The sequence below is a fragment of the Panthera leo genome, chromosome C1 (assembly GCF_018350215.1).
Source record: "Panthera leo isolate Ple1 chromosome C1, P.leo_Ple1_pat1.1, whole genome shotgun sequence".
NCBI classification, from domain to species: Eukaryota; Metazoa; Chordata; class Mammalia; order Carnivora; family Felidae; genus Panthera; species Panthera leo.
The window spans coordinates 13943915-13969624 of NC_056686.1; the positions used below are offsets into that span (position 1 = coordinate 13943915).

Genomic DNA, 25710 nt, shown 5'->3' on the forward strand with positions numbered 1-25710 from the left:
CCAAAGAGAAGAGGGGCCGAGGCCCAGTCCACACTGCCTGCTTCCCCCGTGGCGGCAGAGGGGTCCACACGGTGGCTGCTTAGTCCATGAGGAGAACGAAGGAGACGGTTCGGAGTCTTGGAATCCGGGGCCCCAGGAGGACAGCGAGAGACTGACTTGTCAAGGTCACAGCGAGGGCGTGAAGGGACCCCGGAGACACAGCCCTGCTTGCCCATCTGAGCTCTCGCTCTCTCGAGGCCACCACCCTTCCCCGGGGCCACTGAACAGGTGCAGGCTTCACCCGGGAGCCAGGGTGTGGGCCCTGCTGACCGGCCATGTGGCCGCCTGGTGTCAGCCGGGACAGCAGGGTCCGTCCGGAAGGGTTGTGAAGCGTCCCGCTTACGGTGGGTATTTGCGGAGATGAAAGGGGGAGGAGCAGAGGGGACGGCGCAGGGAGGCCGCACCCAGAGTGACAGAATGACGAGGTGGGGGCCCCCCTCTTCCGGGGCGGGTGGGGCCGGGGAGCCGAGCAGCAGCTCCGGGCTCCGCAAGGACCCCCCTTCTCGCCCACCGCGCGGCTCCCACCCGTCTTCTGTCCGACTCGCCACCCCGGTGGGGGCCAGCCCTCACGGCCAAGGCCACACGTGCCTGGAAAGCGAGGCCGGCGAGAAAGAACACGAGGCCAGTGCTGACTGCGTCCCAGTTTCTTTTTATTCATTTTTTTTTGTTCTTTTTTTTTTTTTTTTAAGTATGGAAGCTCAAGTATAAGATGTAGATTTTTTTTTTAAGCTTTACAAAAAAACAAAATAAAACAAAAACTCCTTTTGCATTCCATAAAAATTGACAGAAAAGCACCTGGCCAGAGCAGCCCGTCAGCAGGCCCCACCCCCGCACCCCTGCCACGTGGTCTCGTGGGACAGGGGCCAGTCTGTGCAGGACATCGCCGAGGGCCACCCGCTTTCTCCCAGAGCTGTCCCCTGTCCCCCCAAGCCCCAACCCCAAGCAACTCCCAAACACACGTGGACTCAGATTTCCAGTTTTTCTTCTCTCTTTCACACACCACAGTTAGTTCATAAAATTTTTTGTTTTACATTTTTTACACCGATGTAACAAAAAGGTGGGAGGGAAGGGGAGGCAGACAGACTGTATTTTATGCCTATAAATGGGGGGAGGGAGGCAGACAGGGGGCCGGGGCAAACAAAAAACACACGGTCTCTGTGGAAATACGGAGAGTTTTGATGGCAAAACGTGGTGGGAAGGAGGCCTCAGAGACAGGAGGGTGTTTACTGGGCTTTATTCTCAGGGAGAGATGGTGATGCCGTTGTTCCGTGACCTGGGGGGGGAGGCGAGGGGCGAGGGAGGGGAGCAGAAGACGAGTTTTCTAAGAAAGGGGTCTAACGAGCGCATGGCGTGTCCAGTTAGCGTGGAGCAGGGCTTTAACACTGCTGCTTTCTCTTCAAGGCCTCCACCAGGTCGTTCTTAAGAGCTTCTTGCTTTGATTTGTCTGCGAAAGTCTGCACAGACCTGCCGGAGGGAAGAGAGTTGATCAGCCCGTGTGACGGGCAGGGGGCCGCCTCGAGCACGGCGCCCGAGGCCCGAGCCCTTGGCCCTTTGCCAGGCGGGCTTCCTTTGCAGGGGAAGCGCGCGGCCCGCCTGGACGGGCACCCACCTCTGCGCCAGGCTGGGGGGCCCGGCCGGAGCCACCAGAACCCCAATCCACTTCAGGGCCCGAGGTCGGCCTGAACCAGAAGGTGGCTTCTGGGCTTCTATGCACAAGGCAGCAAAGACCCTCTGTGCTTCTGACCAGCTGCGGACTCGGCCGGGGCGGGGGGGGGGGGGGGGGGGTGTGTGCAGAGGGGCACGGACTCTGGGTCGCAGGGACCCTGCTATCAGCTGCCCCTTCACTGCACCCTTGCCGAGCAAAGGCAGCCCGCTGCCCGCCCCCCAAGTGCAGGGTGCAGAGGAACCCCACTCAGCGAACGTTTAAAAGCCCTGGCCATCTGAGCAGAACGGGTTCACGTCCAGGGTGGCGCCGGAAGGGCAGGTGCTCTCAGCCGTCAGCGGTGAGCGTGGCCGAGAAAATCCCTCGGCCTGGACGTCAGGAGGCAGGACGGGACTGAGCTAAGAGGCCCCGGGTCCCTGCTGGCAAATCCTGATCTGTGGACACATGCTGACGTGAGTGCCCCACGCGCCGGCGTTAACGCTCCTCATTCGCCAAAGCGAACAGCCACTGACCCTCGCAGAGGCTGTGCGGTTTACGAAGTGCTTCCCACACACCTCTCGCTTCCCTCTCACGGCATCCCGGAGGAGTCCCACCGGGGTTCCCAGGCACAGAAGAGGAAACTGAGGCTCAGGGAAACGCCCCCTGCCAACGGCCTGAACGGTCACTCTGTCAAACGGACTCAACGTGTCGACCGGCCAAGGACTTCTTAAACTGTGTAAACTTTCCAACCGTTTCAGAGCAGTGGAAAGAAAGGAGTGACGGCTGCCCGGCAGGAAGGCGGTGGACGCCACGCCCACGGGCGTCTCAAGCTCCGTGTGCATCAGCCGTGAGAGAGGATGGGAAGGAGGAGTCAAAAAATCCCCAGATTCCAAAAGTAAAATGAAGCAGGACCCAGGAGAAACGAGAGCATCCCCAGTTGAGTTCTGTCTACCGAAGCCCCGAAAAATCGTGGGACGCGGCCTCCAAATGGTACACGGGTGACACGGAAGACAATAAAACGCTCTCACGAAATGCCGACACGTCTGGCTGAGCGTCTCTAAACAAATATTTGCCCTGGACTGTCCTGGCTCTGCGGTGGCCCAAGGAAGGGTCAGACACCAGCCGTGGTGGCCTTGGCTCCAATTCTTAGTCAGTCCGCCACGTGCTTCTGGAAAAGCTCCCGGCAGGAAGTGGCGGCGGCTCACACGGCTCCTTGGCCTGCGAGGGTGCTGGCTCTTCTGGGAAGGACGGGCTGAGCGCACCAGGCCTCACCCCCACCCCCCAACGAAGCGGAGAGTCCCCGAGTTAGAACCAGAGTGAGAGGTCAGAGACAAGACACTGGGCGCGGAATGGCCGGAGGCTCTAAGGAGCAGGACACGGGAACACAGCTTGGGAGGGTCAGTGCCAAGCAACGTCAAACTCATGCCCGGAGCAAGTGCTAACTCGGCACGGACAGAGGGACGTGGGACGGACAGAGCGCCAGGCTGCCCGCTGCTGCAGAGGGTTTCCATGCCGGAAAGCCTCCAGCGGGTGGCCATGGGACTGACCACGGACAGGGATCTGGCAGATTCTAGGGGCTGCCAAGAAAACCGCACAATGGTGGCCCACCGTAAAAAGGAGGCTCTCTCGGGATGGGAGCGGGGCGGTCCCAGCGTGAGGCCTGACGGTGGCACGGAGCCCAGACCGACCAGCAGCGCCGCCTGGTAACACAAACGGCCCGGCCCGGCCATCCCGCCGAACCTCTGCTGGGTCGGGTTCCCGGTGGCCAGTCCCCGGGCCCTGCGGCCCTGCCCCACGCTTCCCTCCTCTCCCGGGACACCGACTGCTTCCATACACCTGTATCTGCCACAAGCTCAAGCTCTGGTTCTCGGTTATGGTCCACAAGCAAGGCCATTTCCTTGCCGTCAGCACAAGGCGTTTAAGAGGAAGGCCGCAGCTCGTTAGGGGCAGAAGCTCCAGCAGCCACCGGTCTGGGGGCGCACCAAGCCTGGCCAGGGGGGTTTCGGCCTCCGCTCCGGGCTCTATCCTCAGGTTTGGGGCGACACAGCCCTCTCAACTCACAGCCCCGAACAGTCACTTTCCCACTGAGGAGGCTCACTTGGCCTCTGCGACGCTTGGCGGGAAAGTCCGAGACCCTGGCCGCACATAACAGCACACGCAGCGGGCTCGGGCCGCCCCGAGTGGCCGAGCGGAAGGCAGTGCACAGACCCCCGCCCCGTGGCCCACGAGAGCGGTGCAGACAAGCGGCTTCTGCTGGAGAGGCAGAGTTCATCCCCAGACGGGGGCTTCTTCCAGGGCCAAACCCCCTCTCTGCCCCACACCCAGCCCTGCCCGGCGTGCGAGACACACACAGCACACGCGTGATACGGGTCCGTGTTACGTAGGGCCGAGTCTACACGTTAACGTGGCCGCTCACAGCCGTGAGCCGACACGGGGGTTAGTGGTGTTTAAAGGACCGCGCGCAGCGACAGCTGGTCCTGGGGGTGGTGGCGGGCTGGTGAGTCCTGTTTAGTGGGGAGGGTGCGCACGCCTCTCAGGCAGGGTACCTGCGTCGGCTTAGTTATCAGGCTGGATGTGGATCTGGCGCTGGGTCAGCACTTGGGAAAGCTCCCTCTGCAGCTGCTGAAACTTGGGGTGGTCGGGGATTACGTCAACAGATCTACAGAGAGTGGTCACAGATGAGCGCGGCGGGAGGCGAGGGCGGCACACACCTGGGAGTACCGGGCAGGCGCGCACCGGGCACGCAGGGACCCGCGAGGTCGAAGACAGGGCAGTGTCGTCCCGGCCCCCGCACTCCGGCCCGAAGGGGTGGCCGCAGAGCTCGATGCTGGGGGCGGTCTCGACCACCCGCCCGCAGGCTCTCTGGGTCCCTCTTCTCGTTCTCCTGCCGCTGGCCAGGCTGGGCGGGGAGGGGAGTGTGTCTGCTGAGGATGACGCTCTGGCCCCGGGGTGACCAGGGGACAGCAGTGTTGCCGGAGTCGGGGAGTACGACCCACCGGGGGCCAGATCGTGTTCCCCAGAGGCGGGTGGCAGATGGGAAGATGGGAGACCCGGTGGGGGCGCCTCGCTACTTTAAACTGTTGGAGGAGGAGACTAGAAATCTGTCTCCTGGGTGAATTCACAAGTCAGCGTGGCCCCAGGAGCGGCTTCCTGGCTCTGATTTGGCCCCAAAGGAGAGACTCACACATGGAGCGGGGATCAGAGGGCTGGAGGCTGAGGGCAGGGCACCAGACCCGGGCCTCACACGGTGGCCAGGCGGGCTCCATCGCATCTGACCCCTGCGGCAGGCCTGCCTCCCTGACGGGACGAGGGCCAAGTAGAGGAGCCACCGGCCAAAGGTCACACAGCTCGGGTGGGCAGCACTTACACGGGCTCTCAGCTCTCTGATTTCAAGGCCAGTGCTCACTCCACAGCCGCCCCACCTGCCCCCCAGTGGGCCTCTGGAGACCCAGAGAGTCCCTCCCAGCCTTCATTTGGGCCCAGGCTGCAGAACCAAGGACAGAAGATGGGTGGGGAGGGGCGGCTCAGGACCATGGCCGTAGCCAGCAGAGCCCTGGAGGACGCTGGAGTAGCCAGGGAACCCAGAGCCCAATGGGCTGCACTCCCTCGCATGTTGTGAGGTCCGGGCAGATTCCTGAGATGGAACTGATGAGGCGGGGGACCGAGAGGAGGGGACTTCAGGGACGAGGGCACCAACGCCTGTCCAGGTGAATGTCCCAAGACAACAAAAACAGCAGGGAAGGAACCGGCGTCTACTGAGAATACAAACTGTGCGTGAGGGGTCTGACCTTTCAAAATCTGCACTAACGATCCCATGACGTGGGTACTTCAGCAGGTGTTACAAATGAGGAAACTGAGGCCCAGTGACAGAGAAGTGTTATGCAGCACACCTAGGATTCAAATCCTCGTCTTTTGGTTCCAAAGCTTATGTTTTGGGGGTACATTACCTCAGCCCATTGACGATGTCCTTCGTTTTCCCAAAGTAGATCTCATTCAGCGTACTTCTGATTTTATTTTCCATGTCCTGGGAAGGGAGGTCAGTCAGACAGGATGGCAAACAGGAGTCCTGAGGCCCACACCCTCCCGGTTCCACCGGCTCACCCCTGCAGTCCCCGCAGTGGCCACAGGGGGGAGGCGTGAGACCGCACCAAAGCCCAGTGAGCCGGCCACCCCCACGCCCCCTCGGGGCCAAGACCCCGCCTATCATTTGTGCTCTGAGCCCTTCCCAGGCTTCAGACACCAGGAAGCCGATACTCAGGGACTGGTGGCCACCGCTGACCACGACAGGAGCAGGTCTAAACCACATCACCACCTCTCAGGCCCCCCACCAACTTCAGGAACAACTGTGTGAAGCCGGAGAGCACCCTTTCCTCCAAAGAGCGTGGGGAAGGGAAGGCAGAAGCAGCTGCGGCCGGAGGGCCTCCTGAAGTTCCTCCTGAGCCCGTGACCTTGTAGGGACACTTCCTCTCTGAGCTCAGGTCTCTCCTGGCACCCAGCGGGCCGGGGGAGCAGGACCGAGGCTTCCTGCGCAGCCTCCTGGGAGCACGCGCTGGGGGGCACAGAGGGGGTGCCCCGGGAGCTGAGCCCTGCGTGCATTCCCATCAGGAGGCTCGGAACACACGAGCCCAGGGCAAAAGGGCCAAAACAGAAACACGCTGCTGGCCGCTAAGGCGCTGCGCACCGGGGAGGAGGCCCGCAGGCCCGCACACACCCCTGGGGGCAGGATGTCTGGCGCTGGGGCGTGACCCAGAGCCCCACTCACCTCTACCAGGCGCCCTATATTGGCTATGTGTGGGGAGCAGTCGCTCACGGTCTCATCCTTCTCCATCTGCAAGAGAGAAGAACGTCCCTCCACGTCAGAGCCGCGCACGGCAGCCTCTGCCGACAGCACAGGCCAGCCCTGTGCTTTGCGCACAGCCCGTCGCTCCCGCCGGTAGCTGGAGAGTCAGCTGCAGGTGGTACAAGGCCACTTGTCCAGCGCGGAACCCAAGCACCGGGGACTTGGGCTTTGAGTCATAAACAGCTCAGCCAGCAGAGGCCCAGAGGCCCCGTTCCCAGCGGGGCGGCCTTCCGGAGCACCCCCCTCCCAGCCCCCAGGCCGCAGCAGGGAGGGCAGAGGGGATGGCCCTGGCCAGACACTGGCTCAGGCTGTGGGTCCCCTCATACTGCACAAGAGCCTCCACTGCCCTGTGACAGCAACTTCGGAGGGAGGGGCCAGCAGCCTCGAGAGACCGGGGACTGAGGAGCCTCGCCCAAGGTGACACAGGTAGTGTCAGGTCGTGGCCCAGACACTTCTTAGTGCACAGCCTGCGGGGCTGGTCACGTGGCTGGGGGCAGTTTGAGCAAGAGGATCTGAACCCAGATTCCTGGACAGCAACCAAGTAGGATTTTGGAGGAGGTGGGACCCAGCAGTCGGGTCTTGGGCGGGGTCAGTTCTGGTCCAATGATCCTAACTATTAAAGTCCTGACAAAGTTTTACTGAAAGTAGTAAAAGAAAGCAGGGGAGGGGATGACAGATGATTCCTGACCTGCACACTTAGGCACGAGGTGTGGACCCCCTACCCCTCCGTCTGTGCAAGGCAGAGTTCCCTTCCAAGACCGTGGATTCCTTAAGGAGAGCCTTCCCGTCTACACCTCACAGGGGGCCTAGGACGGTGGTGAGTTACGGAGTGGACAGACTCCTAGCGGCCCTGCTCACTGTTGGGTGAAACAGGTCCCCCCGAGACAGGATGAAAAGATAAGGACAGGAGTACCAAGACAGCCAGAGCTCAGAATGAATTCAGACAAGAAAGCCCAGGGGGAGTGGGAAGGTGAATGGGCTTCAGAGGCAGGAGAGCAGGGCGGATGCCTGGGGAGGGCAGGGCGGCAGTGTGCTCAGAGGTCAAAGGTCTCTGCTGCTTCCCACACCTATTTTGACTTTCTTCTCAGAGAGAATGGTTTTCATGCCAGAAACAGTAGAAGAGACCCCGTTAGGAGCCAGGTGAAGCGAGCAGATGGTACGAGGGACCCAGGTTGCTTTAAATGATCAGGCTTCCAGGGTCAGACAGGTCCGATTCTGTGGACCAGCCATCCCTGAAAAGTCACAGCACAGCTTCCAGGACACCGGGGGAGGGCGGAGACTGACACTACTTTCACCAAAAAGGAAGATATGAGTTGGAGATTCAACACTGATGCACACCAGCCCTGGTGACAGCATCGAGGGTCCGAATGATCAGAACCCAGGGACGTGGGCTGGTACGGGGACACGACAGCTGCCAAGTGCAGGGTCATCTACTCCGCTCAGTCCCTGTAAGAGAACTCTGTCTGCAACCCAAGGAAGCGGAAGCCCAAAGATGTCAAGGCATCTGCCCGGGTCACGGCAGGTCTCGGCTGGCTGGGGTGAGCGCAAACCACATTCTCCGGCTCCAACGTGAACCTCGCCAAGTACAGAATGGGAACCAAGTCCTGCGAAGAGACGCGTGGTTTCGAGAGGATTTCAAGCTTGAGGACAACGTGATGTAGCTGCCACAAGGGCTTCCACGCAACTTCAGCTACAGAGAGGAACCGTTACCGGTGCCTGGTCAGGGGCAGCCCAGCTGCGCGGTGTCGGCCCCTCTCCCTCCGGGCTGCCCGGCCCGGCCACGTCTGCAGGGCAGGACTCAGTTTAGGGTGCTGGGTTTTAAGAAACCCGTGGGCAAAGCTGGAGGTCTGGTGCTTGCAAGGTCTCAACACCCTGGCCCCAAGAAACGGGCAGGAATGGGGTATCTGGCCTGCCCCTGGCACTGGCGACCCTGAGGAGCCTGGAGCCTCAGAGATCACAGGGGCCCCCACCAAACAGAAGTGAGAGCGCTCCTGAACTCGGAAGTGATAGCCACTCCCCACCACGTCAAGTTTCCTAAACACCCTTTGTCCTCCCACAAAGCACGGTCTCTCGCCGCCTTCCCCAGCTCCAGCTCCGCGGGAGCTAAATTCCTGGCAACCTCGGGGAAGTGACGAGGCTGAGCTCACCGAGGGCCCCGTCTTAAATGAGCGCCAACAGCCCAAAGTAAGGCTGGGACTGTTGGCAGAGGGCTTTGGGCCGCCAGGGTTAAGTACAAGCACATCAGCAGCCCAACCTCTCGGGTATCATCTCTGCTTCCGATCAACCTTCAAGGGAACGGAAGGGCAGGAAAACACCAGTCGCCCAAAGGTACAAAAGGTCTGGGGTGGGGGCCGGGGGTAGGGGGAGAGTGAGGAGGCCTGGTCTTCTCTAGGAGCAGACTGACTCCCCAGGAGGACACAAGGGATCCCTAAGCTTGTGGCAGGGGATCCGAGCCCAAGGAAAAGCCTGGCAGGGACCAGGGACCGGAAAAGGGAAGGAAGACATGGGCTGGGGGTGCGGGCAAGGGGCCCTGGCGCACACAGACGTGTTTCCACAGCCCCCCTGCCCACACCCCTGCCGACTCCCTCCACACCTGGTCAGGGTCAGCTTGCTGGAAACGCTGACCCACCAAAAATAGAATGATTTTTGCAATGCATATATTATTACATCCTTATAAAAGCGGCTGCCAGAGGAAAACATTTTTATGTGCTGTGGCCGCACAGATGTTCCACAAAGTGGATCCAACCAAGTCTGAAGTCAGAGCCCAGCCCGCTTGTCCCCATCAAGCTCCTCTCCTCCGCTGTGGCCTGGAGACGGGAAGGACACGGTAAGTACGCGGAGAGCAGGCCGTCTTCCTCAAGTCCAGTCTCTCCCGTGGCCATGTGGCATTTTCCAACAGGCGCAGCCTGGAGGGGGGGACCCTGAAGGGAGCCAGCCCCGCTCCGTGTCCCGCTCTGGAGCCCAAGGGGTGAGGGCCTTGGCCTGCCCATACCTCCATTTCCAGGCCTCGACCTGGGCCCACTACGTGCCCAGGACAGGGCCTGGCAGAACGGCAGCTCCATTCCCGGGACTCCTCCGGTCCTGGCTCTCAGGCAGAAGCCAGAGACGTCCTCCTGCCGACTGAGCTGTGCTCTGGGTAAGAGCTGGGCTGGAGGCCAGGACTTAACACGCTGTCAAGCCAGAAGACGTGGTCAGACAGCCTCTCCAGGAAGGTTCGGTGTGCCCAGTTTAGGGAAATTTTAATTGAGCCTAGAACTGCATATATTCTAGAAGACGGAAAAGTCTCTGCTTATAGGGTATGTGGTACAAGGCATTTCTGAATAATAACAGAAATAGCTATTATTTATTGAGCACAGACCACGTGTCCAAATGGTTTTTTATTTTTCCTCTACAACAGCTTTTCTAAACAGGTGTTATTAGCTCAACGGTGAGAACGCGGAGACTCAGAGAAGGGGAGCGGACTGTCCTGATCACACAGCTGGTAAGGGAGCAGGGTAGGACTGACCCAGGTCTGGACAATCCTGAAGCTTGTTTTTCTTCCATGAGACCTCTCCGTGGGCTCAACTTCATGCACATTCTTTCCCAGAAAAATCAAAGACAAACCACAATCCGGGGCTCGGAAATTCCGAACAGTACCCCACCTCATCCACCTCCCTCCCCCGCAGGGCCCCCTGCGGATCTCCAGTCCCTTCCTCTCCGCCTGACTGTCCCTAGAAGCTGATCCCGCCCAGCGCTGATCCAGGCCACCTCACGGAGCACAAAGAAGCAAGCGAGTGCTCCCTGAGCTGCGGGCCGTGCTCGCCCGCCTCCTGAAGACGCCACGGGCCTCGTTCCCCTGCTAGAACATACCGCCTGGCCCAACTGCCAAGCTCAAGTCAAAGGGGATGTCCCTGCCGTGACACAAGGGCAGGTGACTGCCTTGGAGTTTTCTGGCTTAAAGACAAGTCATAGGGCGCCTGCATCTGAGTGGGGACAGAGCTCAGCTTGCAAAGGACCCGCCTGATCCCCCCACTCGACACAACATTCCACCTTCGTTTCTAAATGTTTGGAATCTGAAAAAACTATCAAACGAACATCTGCGCCCACCCCGGATCGGAAACCTTGGATCTCCTTCCAGAGATTTATGGTCTTGCCTCTTGCCCACGTCTCCAGCTGTCACACAGGAGAAGTGACCTCTCAACGCAGCTTCCTTTCTAACATGTTGGTACTTGGCTTGCAACGTCTTTCACTTGCTCCACAGCCTTCCCCCTGGGGCCCAGGTGGCAGTCGGCCAGAGGGCACCTTCCGCCCTCCGCCCCGGGAAGGACCTTACGATTTGGCTGTGAGGAGCTCCCACAAGCACGGCTGCACACCCTTCCTCCCCAGCCCCCCAGCCGACGCTTGTTCCCCCTGTTCCACCTTCCAGCCCCTGTCCCCAGGAGGCCTTGCTAGGCGGAGGGAGGATGGAGGCAAGGAAGGGCCAAAGGGGAGGTGACGGGAGAGGGCGCCGAGGGAGCGCAGGCTCGTGCGCCCCCGGTCTGAGCCCACCGGAGCGCCTCTGCAGCCTGGGTGTTGTGAGCAGGGGGGAAAGGCGGCCGTTGTTAAATTCACCAACGATTCAAAGAAAGCTCTCCATTCTGGGGCACCTGGGCGGCTCAGTCGGTCAAGCAGCTGACTTCAGCTCAGGTCCTGATCTCCCAGTTTGTGAGTTCGAGCCCCGCGTCGGGCTCTGTGCTGACAGCTCGGAGCCTGGAGCCTGCTTTGGATTCTTGTCTCCCTCTCTCTCTGCCCCTCCCCAACTCACGCTCTGCCTCTATCAAAAATACACGTCAAAAAAACAAACAAAAAAGGAAGCTCTCCAAGTCCTGCACTTACGCTCCCAGCCACCGAACTGAGAAGAGGACTGGGGGCAAAGCCTCCAAAGCTGGGGAGGGACCCCTGGGGGCCTCTGTGGAGGAGTGCTCCCGACCACTGGCTGGGATGGCTTGTAGGGTGGGTGCCTGGTGACACGGGTCCTTCCTTCCAGACACACACGAGGCAGGGGTGAGTGTGTGGCCGCGGGGAGGCCTAGCGTCCAGAGGGAAAGCCTGGGTCTGGTCACTGCGGGCATGGCTTGGTAGAGGAGCTCAAATGAGGAAGCCTCCCCTGACCCCATCGCTCACGCCCCGCCCCTCCTGCCTTGTTCTTCTTTGTTACTACCAGCCTCGGGGCTGACACCAGCTCATCGAATGACCTCCTGGCTGCTGGGCCCAGAGGACAGATTAAGAGCAGAAAGTACAGCGTGGTACAAGGCAGCCCTCTTTTTTTTTTTTCTAGACAGACAAATCTGGCTCCGCCTCCTACTAGACAAATCAGCACGAGGACATTACGTAACAGTTCAAACGTCGGTCTCCTCCTCCTGTCGGTCAAACAGGGAGGGGAACGCCACCTCGCTTACAATCGAATCAAGGGGGCAGCCCCCCAAAGCACCATGCGTCGCCCACTCTTTATCACCAGCTTTCCTGGAACCCCTTGGTTCCCGATCCAAGGCAACCGGACGTTTTCCCGAGGTTCATCTGGGACACACAGCTAAACCCGCAGCCCTCATTTCCCGTTTGCTCGGAAGCCACGCATCATTAGCCGAGACCTGTCTCCCTGGCCGAGGCCCTGCCCCTCCTCTCAGTTACTTACCTTGGAAACCAGCCCCAGCTTTAACGCACCTCGGATGAGTTATGCGACCGGCCGTTAGGATGACAGAAGCACGAATCTCCTCATTAAAGGCCGAGGGCACAAGGCGACACAAACGGGCCTGCGGCCCCGGTTGGCGGGCTGAGGACAGCCACTCATCAGGCCCGTGTGGCTTGGCAGCAGGCACCGCTCGCGGCCAGCCGGAACCAGGCCCTGGCCGTGGGCTGGCGGCTCCGACCGAAACTACCAGGAAGGCTGAGGATTAAATATTTGTCCGGGTCGCTGTAAACCAGTGGAATTATAAACAGTTTGGAGCGGTAAGTGGTGCAGGAAGCCGTCTCCGGATACGGATTTAGGATTTTCCACCGTCGCCCGGGTGGTAGGGGGAGGGGGAGGGGGAGGCAGGCTGCGGTACAGCTGGCCGTCCGGGCTCAGCTGCCCTCCCCGCCAAGGGTTCCTGGAGGACAAGGGCCTGTTTCCACGCAAAATGATGGGCCTCGGGTCTGAGATGAGTGGGGACAGCCCCGCCCAGGGGCCAGAGACGGGGACCCCCAAGATCCCCGGTGGCTTCAGGCCCCTCTTACTCGGCACAGTCAGTGGAGGCTTAGCACGGGGGTGGGGGGGTTGGTCTAAGGCCCTGGGACGCATCCCAGGCATGTTGACAAAACGTCCGCCCTGCCCTCTTTCAAATGCATGTACGCACTTTTCTGCTGAGCCCATGAGCCCACAAACCTACGTGAGTCACTAAATTCATCTTTTCCGCAATCTATTTTTTCTATCAAATACGGCTATTAAAAGTATTGGAGTTATTAACGTTAAAACATTACGGGGCACCTGGATGACTCAGTTGGTTCGGCTTAGGTCATGATCTCACGGTCCGTGAGGTCGAGCCCCGCACCGGGCTCTGTGCTGACAGCTCAGAGCCTGGAGCTGTTTTCGGACTCTGTGTCTCCCTCTCTCTCTGTCCCTCCCCCACTCACACTCTGTTTCTCTCTCTCAAAAACAAACATTAAAAAAATTATTTAAAAAAAAATTAAAAAATCATTTGCTGTCGAAAGGGACCCTCGGGCACTCCTGGCCGGGGCAGAGGCGAGGTTCTCTGCACGGAAGAGGGCTCCCTCCGGAGGGCGTTCTCAAGACCACCACACTGCTGCCAACGGACTTCTGGGAGCCCAGGGAGCCCAGGTGTTACCAGGTCTGCCCTTTCTCTTCGACCCCGCCCCTTTTTTTGCTAAGACGTCTCAGGATGGTTTTTTTTGTTTTTTTGTTTTTAATTTTAATTGAGAGAGAGAAAGAGAGAGAGCACGCGCGTGCGTGCAAGCGGGGGAGAGCGGCAGAGGGGGAGCGAAAAGAGAGAATCTTAAGCAGGCTCCGCACTCAGCACGGAGCCCCACGCGGGGTTCGATCCCAGGAACCGTGAATCATGACCTGAGCCAAAATCAAGAGTTGGACACTTGACGGAGCCACCCAGGCGCCCGCCCCTTCTCTGCCCTGTACACAGAGACACCCCACTGCCCTGCACCAGCTCCAGGTGAAGGCCTTTCTTCCAGGTGGGGCGGCTGACGGTCCTACACGCAGAGGCTTCAAGTGGCATCTGAGGTGCCAGTTCGGCCCAGTCTGCTCTGCAGGAAGCAGCAACTCCCAGCCTCCAGCTCCCAGGTCACCTAGACACACCTGGAGGGGACATCTGGGACACGGGCTGCTGAGGACACCTAAGCAGCAGGCGGGTGAGAGGCACGTGGCAGATGCGACATTCTGCTCTGTGAGAAATCGATGCTTTCATTCCAGTGACCTAAATATAATTCTCATACACACCGGTCTTCCTCCACGGCTCCCAGCTCGTGGCTCCCAAAGCCTTGCAATTTCCTGAGCCACAGTGGGACCGTCTTTTGTCGTAATGGTCTTTGGTCTCCTGTCCTCAGCGTCTGAAATCACTTGGGAGCCATACAGGTGAAATGGGCTTATGTTAAGGAGGAGATTTTGGAAAGCACCTCAAAATGGGGGCTGGTTGCCAGGGGATCTTTCGGTGCCCCCGATTTCCAGGCAGGGGCGAAGGAGGGAGAGCCAAAGAGTTTCCAGGTTGGGGAACAGAACGCTTCCAAGTGCCGCCATGCCGGGCGCCAAGCTCACGCTCCACGAGGACAGAAGACAGAAGCCCCTTTGTTTAAGACCTCGCCCTCTGCTTTGTCTTCATTCGGCCGTCCATCTGTATCCTCTAATATCCTCTGTAGGAAACCGGCGCTCGAACGAGTAAATGGGTTTCCTGAGTTCTGGGAGCCACTCCAGCAGATTAATCGAACCCAAGGAGGGGTTTATGGAAACTGCTGACATGTGGCTGGTCAGCCAGCACAGGTGGCTTGCAAGTGGCATCTGAAGATACCTGTTGCGGGGACGGCCTGGGCCCCTACCTGCTGGGATCTAACGCCATCTCCAGGTGGACAGGGTCCGAGCAAGTTGAGCTACAGGACGCCCTGCCAGTGTCCAGAGCGCCGCTTGCTGGCGACGTGGGGCACCACCCTCACCCACGACAGAACTGTCGAGTGTCCATGTGCACGCAGATTCCCTGGAAAATTCTGCTGAGCGCAGATCCCGACGTGGCGGGTCCGGGTAGGGCCGAAGATCTCTGTGTGTCCGAAGAGCTCTTTGGTGCTGCCGACGTGAGGCCGAGAGTGGGCCGTGGGCGGCAAGGCGGACGCCCTCGGGCTGCCGAGGAGGGCTTGCAGAGATGGCCCGAGCCAGCGGCTGTTCGTGGCCGGAGGTACACAGACGTGGTGAGCCCCGGTGAGGGCGAGGAGAAGAAGCCGTGGCCACGCCCGCAGCCCCTCGGCCCCCCGGAGGCACGGAGCCCGGCGGAAGCGGCAGGTGGTGTTCGGCCATAGACTGCTCCACGGTCTTCGCTTTGAAAGGGTGAAGCCCTTTAAGCGTCCGACTCTCGACTTCAGCTCCGGTCATGATCTCACGGTTCATGAGCTCGAGCCCCATGTCGGACTCTTGTGCTGGCAGTGCAGAGCATGCTTGGAATTCTGTCTCCTTCTCTCTGTCCCTTCCCTACTTGCTCGCTCTCTCAAATAAAAATACACTTAAAAAAAAAAAAAGGAAGCCCTGGCTCACACTGGACGTACGGCTGGCTCCACGACGCCCCCTAAAAAAAAAAAGGACTGTGGGAAAGATGATTATCAGATAGATGATGCCTCCGCTGAGGGAGTCTCTGGCAGCCACACTGGAAGGCTCTGAGTCTGGCCCCGAGCTCAAAGGGAAGCCACAGTCATCGTGGTTCATGTGCAAGTAACAAAACCAGAAGGAAGGGCTAACACCTGGACAACTGAAACCAGGACTGAACGTCGAGTGTCGAGAGAATGGGTAAAACCCAAAAAGTGAGGTCAAGTGTAAAATCTCATCTGAAAGAAGGCCAAGTGCACGAGAGCACGACAGGAAATCCCGGGCCCTCGGTGGCTCGTGGGAGGAAGAGGGGTAGGGGGGCACCTGTGGGCTCGTGACGTGCCAGCCGAAGCGATCCTGGGCGCACTGGAGGAGAGCTCCTGTTCGGACATCACTTTGTGTTTGTTTTTTTTTTTAAAGTTTATTTATTTTTGAGAGACAGAGAGACACAGAGTGTGAGCAGGAGGAGGGGCAGAGAGAGAGGGAGACACAGGATCCGAAGCAGACTCCAGGCTCTGAGCTGTCAGCACAGAGCCTGACGCGGGGCTCGAACTCACGGGCTGTGACGTCACGACTGAGCCGAAGAAGGACGCTTACCGACTGAGCCACCCAGGCGTCCCCTGGGATGCCACTTTTAGTGGAGGCCAACGTAAAAGGAGTGGACAAGCTCCTTAGTTCTGCCCAGTAGGGCGGCAGGTGTCCTGTCAGGTTGGGAGGTGACCTCTCAACTCTTCCAATGTGAAGATCCTGTGACTAAGGCAGCTTTTTGACAGCTCTGGCCAAACGTCCTCATTTTTTCTTTCTGAGGGGAAGGCATGTTTGGAGTTTCGAAAAGCACCCTGCCGGGACCCGCACTGAAGGATTCTGGTGAGCATCACCGAGGTCTGTCCTCAGAGCGCTGCCGTGTAGGGCGGGGGCCAGAGCTCAGCAGACAGCAGGCTCCCCCCAGTGCCTGCTGGTCACCAGTCACTACTGGGCACCCGCACGAGGCGGCCACAAAACCCGCTTAGATGCTTAAGGTAGGCATGTCCTCTCCTGGATCCTCTTAGCTTTTATGACAGCCTTTTCTCCCCTTTTTGGACACACTGGCTACCGTCCCCAGCAGCCTGTCGCCAACCCGCTGTCTCTGCCGTCACTCCGTGTACAAGATAACGCCCGTCAGTTCTCTGCACAAAGCACCTCTCCGCCAGAGTCTCCTGCCTGCCCACAGCCATCCCTCCCCCCATGGCGAAAAGCAGCCAGATTTTACCGCAGGAAACTGACACCCTTTTTTCCATCTATACCACCACCAACCTGAAGTCTGGCCAGACTGCTTCACGGCCCCCCGGCCTTGGGAAATGATACTGCGATGGACACAGGTGGCCGAGGCCAGTGAGACATTGCTGGGGTTAGAGGAGACCTATTGTGAAAGGGAAGCTCTTTCCCCCCGGACTGCCCGCCACCAGATGTAAGCCAGAGGCCGCCTGCTCCCATGCGGAGACACGGGAGTCCTGACGCCCCAGGCCCAGTCACACCAAACGAAGCCCGGACATCTCTCAGTCACACAAAACGCCTCGTTTTCATTTTTGCTTAAGGCTGTACTTGCCACCAAGAGTCCTCACACAGGACCTGAGTCACAACTGGGACATTCTCCCATTCTAAAGTGTTATCAGGAATCTGTCCTGAACATCACAGAAGCATTTCAACGTAAACACCCTGGCAAAAAGATAGACCCTTCCAAGACCTGATCTCCGGAATCACCAAGAGGCCTGTGGGGAGGTCCCCGCGGGCACAGAGGCTGCCCCAGGCCTTCCCTGCGGGGCATCGGCAACTCTTACCTGTCTGGTTAGGCTGCCTCCGAGGTTCATGGTGCCAGAGCCCGACTTGTTGGTCTGCAGCCACAGCATCACCGTGGAGGTCAGCTTGTAATGGGCGGTGCGACCACTGGATTTCTCCTGCAGGACGAGACGGACATCAGGACCCTAGATGCGACCCTGAGCTGAGGAGAGCCCGAAGCGGCCCCTGAACTCAGGGCCATTCTACATTCGAACGTGTCCCTCCCACCACCCTGTGCCACCAGCACATGACCTTCTTAGAAAATCCCAGCTGGCTTCTAAAGGGACTGAGTCTACAACCACGTGCACTCAGTTCTTTGGGATCTTTAGCACCAGGGACTACTGCAATCTTGACTTCTCTCTATAGAACTAAGTGGCTTTGGGGCGCGTTTAGGAGTGAACAGGGCTTGAACAGGGCTTCACATATCACAGCATCCCCCCCACTTCAAGAAACTTCTGCCGGGAGGTGGGGGGGGAAGGGCCATACCTGCACTTCCACCACGTGGATGGAGTCCCAGCAGCCCTTGATCTTCTTTGATCCGTCTCCAGCCTTCTTTATGAGGATCACTCCAGCAAAACCATGATCCAGATCCCAGAGGTAGACTGATGAGACGCCGCCTTCAAAATACCTGCCGGAAACAGGCCCACGTGCCCATTAGATGTTAAGCCCGTCAAATTACAGATCGTCAGCCCAGGGGTTCATTTGGCAAAGCTTCATCTGAAGCTCTGTCTGGAACTGAGGACCCTCCCTCCCTGTGGTGCTTTCCAGGGCTGACTCTTCACGTGTCCTGAGCACCTGTGCTTGGGGGAGGGGGTCCCAAAAGGAACAGGGGCTTAGGAGTCCTAAAGTTGAACTGGAGTGTGAGCTCTGCCATACTAACTCTGTGGTCTTTGGCAAGCTTACTAAACTTCTCCGGGCTTCTGGTTCTTTCCAGATGAAGGATCCAGCAAAGTGTGTGACGTGGAACGGACGCACAATGGGGGTCATCACCAGAGTAATCGTTACTGTTCGACATCCCTTTCAGGACGGCTATTTCACAGGGGGATCAGGAGAAAAAAACAGCAGAGCCCCCCCCCCCCACCCCACCCCGAGCTCCCTCCTCAGGTCTGAGTTGGTGTGGAAAATCTCCTAACGAAGAACAAATGCAAGGGGGGAAGAGGACGACATCAGGCTGGGGTCCCAAATCCAGGAGACCCAGAGCGACAGCGTGGCAGAACCGGGCGGCCGGGGGCACAGCGGGTCACCAGCCGCTGTGCGGTGAGTACCCGCGTCCCAGCACGCTCTTTATCAGCCCGCTGCTAGAGCACATTCTTTACCGGGACGTCTGTGGCCTCTCTGACCCCAATTAACCTCGGCATCCACGGTGTGGCAGGCACACTCTGGGGCTCGCTGGGAGGGCCAGCAGCACATGTGCGGCGCTGAGCACAGGCTTGGGGGGGCACAGGGGCCTGGGCCCCGGCCCCCCCATCACCAGCTGTGGTCACACATTACCCACCCGCCAACTCTTTATAAAGTGTTACCAGGTACCGACAGTCTGAACTGGGCCTTAGTTTCATTATAAAATGGGAACAATAATACCTACTTTATAGGACTGGTAAGAGACAAAAAAACGAAACAAAAAACCCCCAAAAAAACCCCACGGGAAAGTAAAAAATCTGACCAAAGATGATTATTGATTTTAATAACAAAAATAAGTACTAAAAATAAACACGTTTGTGAATTCTCAATAAAGCTGTTACATGACAAAAATATACACGGTTAATACTAATATTTAGAGAATGTGGGTGAAAGGGACACTACAGTTCTTTGTACTTTTGGGGGGGGTAATTTTCATCTGAAACGATTTCAAACTAAAACGTTTTGGTGCCAAGGTCAGCAGGCGACTCACGCGAGTGTAACAATCGGAGCAAGGAAACAGCCTTTCCTCACGAGGACGAGTCTCCTACCTTTGAGCTGCAGGATGCTGTGGTCCTAACCCACAGTGGGCCCACCGGGTGCCCAAGGGGTGCGGACGAGGTCTGCAACCCTCACGCCTCCCTGCGGGGATTCCTCGGGCAGAGGGGGCAGCCCGCCGCTGCCATCACATCCCATCCCTGCTTCTCATTCCCCGCAGGATGCGCTGTGATTAAGCTGTCAGATGAAATTCACACCCCCAGTTGCCCTGGGCCAGGGCTAACCGCACGGTCAAGGTCAAGCCAAGGAGGGCGGGAAGGGGCTGGCTCCAGGCGAGTGCAACACAGAGCACAGATACACCTGGGTGGGTGGGGGTGGAGGGCAGAGCTCAGAGGCCTCCTAGGCGACCTCCAAGAAATCCACACTCAGGGACCCCACTCAGGAAGGTTCCTTGTCTTGCTCCTACTCTGTCCACACTCCACTCTCTGGGGGTGGGGGGTGGTAATGAGATGTATTCCGGTCTAGGACCTGTGGCCCCACCTCTCTTCCTGGAGATCCAGCGGTCTCTAGAACAGGGCCCCGGCAGTGCTCGGGTGAGCTCCAACCAGGGGCTTGGGAAGCCTTTCTGGCCCGTTCTCCTGGGCTCTGGTGGCTCCCGCAGCTTGAACGTTCATCAGGAGGCACACCAGCACACTAGGGAAGAAGAGCCCCGCCAAGCCCAGTCCTGCTGGGGACGGAGGGCAGGGTTCTAACGCACGGCTTCCCCTCCGGTCTGCTTGTGGGGAGCACGGCCCCACATCAAAAGGGAAGAAACAACAGCTCTAAAAACTGTGGCTTTTCTTTGCTGGCAAAAAGGAGGGGCCGATAATCCCTTCTGAAGGCTTGATGCCCACAGTCATTCTCACCCTTCCGCCTCTCGTGGCTCGTGGCCCTGGTCTCCATGACCAGACGGCGGCGGTGGTCTTGTCCAGGCTGTGCGCCCTCTGTGCCCTAGCGTACTGGGGAAAGCGGGCCAGGCAGCCCTGGAAGGGAACCAGGAGAGACCCTGGTGGTTTCACAGCCCTGGTCACCACGTAGAGACCACCTCCACAGCACCAAGCAGCCTACAGTCGATTCCCCTCGGTCCTGTCCCTTGGACTTGTTTTCTTCCAGAAACCAAAACCTCTACATTCATGTTTCATACGGTGGAACTGGCCGTTTCCACCCCAACGTCCCGCCCGGTGGCCTGGCTCCCACTCTGGGCAGCCTCTCCCCGGGATCCTCAGCCTCCTCTCTGGGCCACACTGACCTGGACAAAGTTTCAAGTCGGAGACAAATGAGGTAAAAACACAAACACAACTCTGACTCCTATGTGGGTTGCTATTCCTTTCTCCAAAATTAAAAACTTCACTGCAAGAACAGTTACAAAACAAGGAAATTTAAAAATTAGCCCACAATACCATATATCAACTTATCCCATAAATCTGATTTTTCCAAATCCCCTTCCAGTCCTTGTCCGGGTGCGTAATTTTTATATAACGAAAAGCACAGCAACGGTACTGCGTTGAGCTCGGCCTTTTCGCCTGGCACAGGATCGCCAGCACTTTTCCAGAGGGCCCCATGATCTCTCACTGTTTTTAACAGCCCAGGTACTAGTCCATTGGGCAGCATCCTAACTTACAGTCGATTTGACTTGTAATAAAGCGATGGCAGCAGGGTCGGAGGCGACGCCGTTGACCTCACTTTGAATCTGTTCCCTCTCCCATCGGGGTGTTCCTCATCGGGGTGAGGCAGGCGTGCTGAAACCCGGCCTCTGCAGGCATATGGCCCCAACACACAGCAAGTCAACAACGGGCCTGCATTCCATTCACCAAAAGGCATCTCCGGGGACTGGGGAGCCAGCAAGTCCCAACCTGATGCTCCAAGACAAAGGGAGCAGAGGACTGAGTGATCAGAAGGGCCGTTTCGGAATCTCCCAGAAACACCAGCCTCCCCGACAAGTGCCGTCAAGGACCGCGGTGAGCAGGTTGGTGGCGGGGTGACTGCGGGGCATGCAGACAGCCCCCCATTACGTGGTTTACAGCTTGGCTCTGCGAGTGAAGCATTAATTAAACAGGGACCTCAACAAGTTTTTGAAAATTTATTCTTACCTACTGTACTTTGATCATAATGACATGAAACAGGAAAAAAATAATTTTTATGTGGTTCACATTTATGAGTTTTTACATAAAGGCTTTTGTGGGTATTTTAAGAATGTGCTAAAATGTTGTCTGAAACCACATAAAGCCATCTGAGGAGTCGCCCGCCAGAACTAACAGCACACACATGGAAGCACTTTAACTGGCCTTTGTATATTTAATGAGTCAAATAGTATTAATATTGTTTAAATGCGAACATGCCATTTCAATAAGGTGGCTCTACCATCGCCAGCGACCCGCTCTTGGGCCTCGCACGTCAATGTGAATGAATGATCCAATGTGCCGGGACCGAGAGCAGGCCAGCGCTTGATCATTTCTAAAGCCCCAGCCCTCCAGGGAGGGAGGGAGGACGGGCCCCATACCAACTGCCACGACACCGCTGTGTGAGCTCAAGAGGCAAGGCCCAGAGTTCCTGCGGTGGGCTCTCTGGTCAAGTGGGCAGCTCAGAGAACTTTATTTATCTAAAAAAAATGTGTTTTTAATTTGTTTGTTTGTTTATTTAGAGCATGCACAAACAGAGAAGAGGCAGAGAGAAGGAGAGACAGAATCCCCAGCAGACCCCGTGCCGTCAGTGCAGAGCCCGACACAGGGCTCAAACTCACAAACTGGGAGATCAGGACCTGAGCTGAGATCAACAGGCAGGTGCTTAACCGACCGTGCCACCAAGGTGCCCCCAGCTCTGAGAACTTTAAAACATGAAGGCCTGAAGACGAGAGCAGAGGCTTTTCTTGGTCCTGAAACCCACATAGACTCAGGTGAAGGGGATGAATGATGTCTTAGCTGGGGACAACACAGGGACACTCTGCAGGGGAACTGGGGAGAAGCCACCCTGGAAAGTGTTGAACCATGAGGCAGCGGTGCCCCTGAAAGCTCCAGGGACACCCGCAGTGGGGAAATGACAAGCTGGAATCAAACTGTGCTGGTGTCCACTGAAAAGCAAACCCCTTCCACCATCCACCACAGGGCTCCGTGGTCTCAGTGGCTCCCAAGACTTTCCCAGTAAGGGTGAATGCTTCCTTCCCTTAAAAAAAAAAAAAAAAAAAAAAAAAAAAAATTTAAATTTATTTGTTTAAATTATCACTTTCTCAAAGTAAACCCTACCTCCAACGTGGGGCTCAAACCCACAACCCCAAGATCAAGAGTCACGTGTCCTACCAACTGAGCCAGCCAGGCGTCCGAAGGGTGAACATTTCCTAAGGCAATGGAACTGCAGAGAATTCGGACAGCTAGGTCTAAGATGGGGCCACCGTGCACCGGCTCCCTAAGTCCCGTCCTCTGAAAACCAGTACCTGAGCACAACAGGCAGATCCAGGTTTCATAAAGTCCAGAAGATCGGGGCACCACGGGCCACCTCCGCCACTAGAGGAGCTGGGGGTAAGCAGCCAGCCCAGCAGGTGGGCTCACATTTATCCGCACAGTCAATTACAATTAAGCATCATCTGCTCAAGTTTACTCCCTATCACCAGCTACATCCCTGAACCTGGACCAACTAAAAGCCCGACTCCTCAGAGCTCAGTATCAGTCCTCCCTGCAAATGACTCTTGCACTCGAATCACGTCATAGTCATGGGTACAGATTCTGAGTCCGTAACTCTCCAACCACAGGACTTCTGGGTGGAGGCGTAGCGGACAGAAGAGGGAAAACATAATTCTTCACATACTTCACACTCAAAATGACCTACTTCACAAAAGCTGAAGAAAAGAAAACATCTCAGCTCCTGAAGCTTCACGGAGTGTGTGCGGCCGAGCTGTGCGTGGAGACCCAGCATGGAAACTTGTTCCGGGAATCTGAGCTCTAAGTATGAATTACCCAATCCCCAGTCTTGGCCAGTGCTGGGCTGCAAATGTAACAGGAAAGACGGGACTGGAGTGGATGGGACCTCGTCGGCTTTCACTCCTTCCTTTCAAATTGCCCCCGGGGAGAAGAGCCGGATCCACGCTTCTAATACAGAGGCCCCGGCAGGTAATGAGTCACACGCCATGACCCTCCCAGCAGAACGGCATCCAGGACAGACCTGCTGGGAGCGGGCCCTTGTTGGCCTCACTCGGATGTGCTCTTTTTGCTCTACGTGGCCGGGGGGCTGCAGCAGACGCGGCCCTCTGGCAGTGCGGTGTCATGTTTGACGTGGAGGCCCAGGCCATCACCCCCAAGGTCAGAGAAGCTGGGGGCATCATAAGGCCCCTAGATGCTAGAGTGTGAGGGGCCTCCTTCTGCAGTTGGCTTCATTAAATAAGCCAGGAGGAGGCAAGGAATATTTATTTGGCACCAAGGTGGCGCAAAGACTGTTTTCCCATTTCCAAAATGAGGCAGCTGGATCACAGACTCACCAGGGTCTTATCTGGCTCGGCTGCCCAGGATTTGGTGGCTGCATCAGCGCCCGTATGAGGTACACTCTGAGCACCACAGTGCACATTACTAACACCTGAATCAAGTTGGTCAAGATTCTGCTTGCACGCCTCCAGTGACAGAGAACTCACTACTTTTACCAAAGCCATCATTTTCATTTTGGACAGTCTGACTAGTTCTCACAGGGCTAGAGTGAAAACTTCCACCCACTGCCCACCAGAACCACACAAAATAAGAACTTAATGCTCTTCCCTCCAGTAATCCTTTTAAATATCTAAAAATAGCTTACGTAAACCCCAAGACTCCTCTGTTGTGACCTTCCCATTATCTTATTCCTCCTAAGACGTGAATTTAAGCCCCGGCCCCTTGCTTATCCCCTTCAGTAAGGGTCCGAGAACAGATGTCAGCACCCCGTGTTGACCAACGTATGGCGGAGCCCAGCACAGCTCTGGGGGCAGAGGCAGCTTCTCCATTCGGGAGCCCAGGAGTGAGGCAGCTTTCCTGGCCACCACGCCGCACTCATGATGACACATACGAGCTCGTGCTCATCCCTCCCGGAATGTGTTTCCTTACGCACTGTCATAAAATTGTCTCCCGTGTCCTGTATTTTTGAGACCTTGGTGCACTGGACCTGAGAATACCACTTTCCACTCATATCTGTTCTACTTAATCTCAAAGACATGGCTTCACCAACTCAGTGTATCTGTGGGGCTTTGGAGCCTGCTGTCTGTCGTCCGTATCCCATCCGAGCCACCCTTCCCGGAGGTCTCTGCATGTGGGAATACACACAGAGGTAGGGTGCAATCAGGGGAGTATAGGACCAAGTTCCAAACTGAGGGAATGAGCTCTCCCAACCAGCTCTATAGAGTCCTGGCGGCTGGGGTGACCCTTCTGTGGAGAAAGTGATGGTCGACTTGGAAGGACGCACGTGGTCTGGACGCTTCTTCCGAGTTGGGGGTCAGAAGTATCTAGGTGGGAATTCCCACGGGCTCCGATCCGACTGGAGATGAAGGGGCCATCAGGATGGAGAGGGAGGGACAGAGGGGATAGATGATGTGTGCAGGCCGAGATGCCAGGCAAAGGGTTCACACTGTATAGAAATGTTTACTGTCAGTCCAATGAAAACAAGGGGAATCCTTCTGGTATTCTGTCTGAAGCCAGGAAGGCTGTCCCTTAAAATGTCCCAAACTGTTAAGATTCTAGGAGATTCTTCCTTCCCTACTCTGTGCCCTTGTGTCTCGGCCGTGGTCTGTGGTGCTTCTGGGATCTCCCTGTGTATCAGCAGTTAAGACTTGGGGGGACACTCTTCACCGTGACTGGCACTTGGTCACGACAGTGACAAGGAGGTCATGTGGGTGCTTGTTCAGATGGAAACCCTCAGGCTCGCTGACTGACTTCATGGCAAAGACAGGGAGAAGGAAACCCAGAGGCAGAGCCATTTCACTAGCGGCTCAAGTTTGGCCCCAGAACAGTACCTTCTTGTTTCCTCCCAGCCGGAAAAAAGAAACTAAAATTCCCAGCTACCAGCAGCAGTTTGTTTTTCTGATCATCCTTAAACATCCTTACAACGTAAGAAGGCACCTGGTACCCACAGGTGGGAACAATTCAATTCCACTCCAGGAAAAAAGAAAAATCTCCAATTTGCTTGGAGAGGCATCTAAAACTGGGCCTCCTTCCTTGCAGTGCAGACCAACGTTCCTCTCTCGTTGGCTCCAAACTGGCCACCACCGAGAGGTGAAGAGTCCTCCCCGTCCAACAGAAGGACGTGGGTGCTGCCCGACGGCTACGGCATCTGCAAAGCCCACAGAGAGCCACAGAACAGGCTGACAGCCACAACCACGAGGGTCTGGGAAATGCGGGCTCCCCCGCCCGGCCCCGGCCCCTGGCGTACCAGCCTCCATTCGGATGCATCCACGAAACCACCGGGCAGGGGGGCGCTGTTCGTCTCCCTGAGGCTCCTTCTCTCTGGGCTGAGAAGGGAAGATCTCCCTCCTCCTAACCTTGGCCTGCTCTCAACTGCACTCAAAGCAACGTCCTGTTTGCTCTGTGAGCACAGTCCCGTACCCACTTCCCTGGGGGCTGGAGCTGGCTCTGCACAAAATGGAGAAAGGCCGGCCCTTGGGTCAGGCTGGCAGACCCGCGGCTGAGACCCC

The 25710-nt window shown here is 57.4% G+C and overlaps 1 protein-coding gene across 3 annotated transcripts in view; it reads right to left on the reverse strand.

Annotated features, from left to right (window-relative positions):
* Nucleotides 1-1256: 1256 nt before the first annotated feature.
* The window catches only part of CAPZB (capping actin protein of muscle Z-line subunit beta), a 134584-nt gene continuing 110130 nt past the window's right edge, over nt 1257-25710 (reverse strand). For 2 of the 3 annotated variants that reach the window (XM_042951042.1, XM_042951040.1), the window contains exons 5-10: nt 17628-17769; nt 17144-17260; nt 6444-6509; nt 5629-5705; nt 4228-4340; nt 1420-1503 (exon numbers count right to left, since the gene is read on the reverse strand). In XM_042951042.1, the coding sequence (XP_042806976.1) occupies nt 4238-4340; nt 5629-5705; nt 6444-6509; nt 17144-17260; nt 17628-17769 (505 nt within the window). In that variant the 3' untranslated portion in view covers nt 1420-1503; nt 4228-4237. Of the gene's footprint in view, nt 1504-4227; nt 4341-5628; nt 5706-6443; nt 6510-17143; nt 17261-17627; nt 17770-25710 lie in introns of all 3 variants that reach the window. The other variant, XM_042951041.1, reaches the window with a different exon arrangement.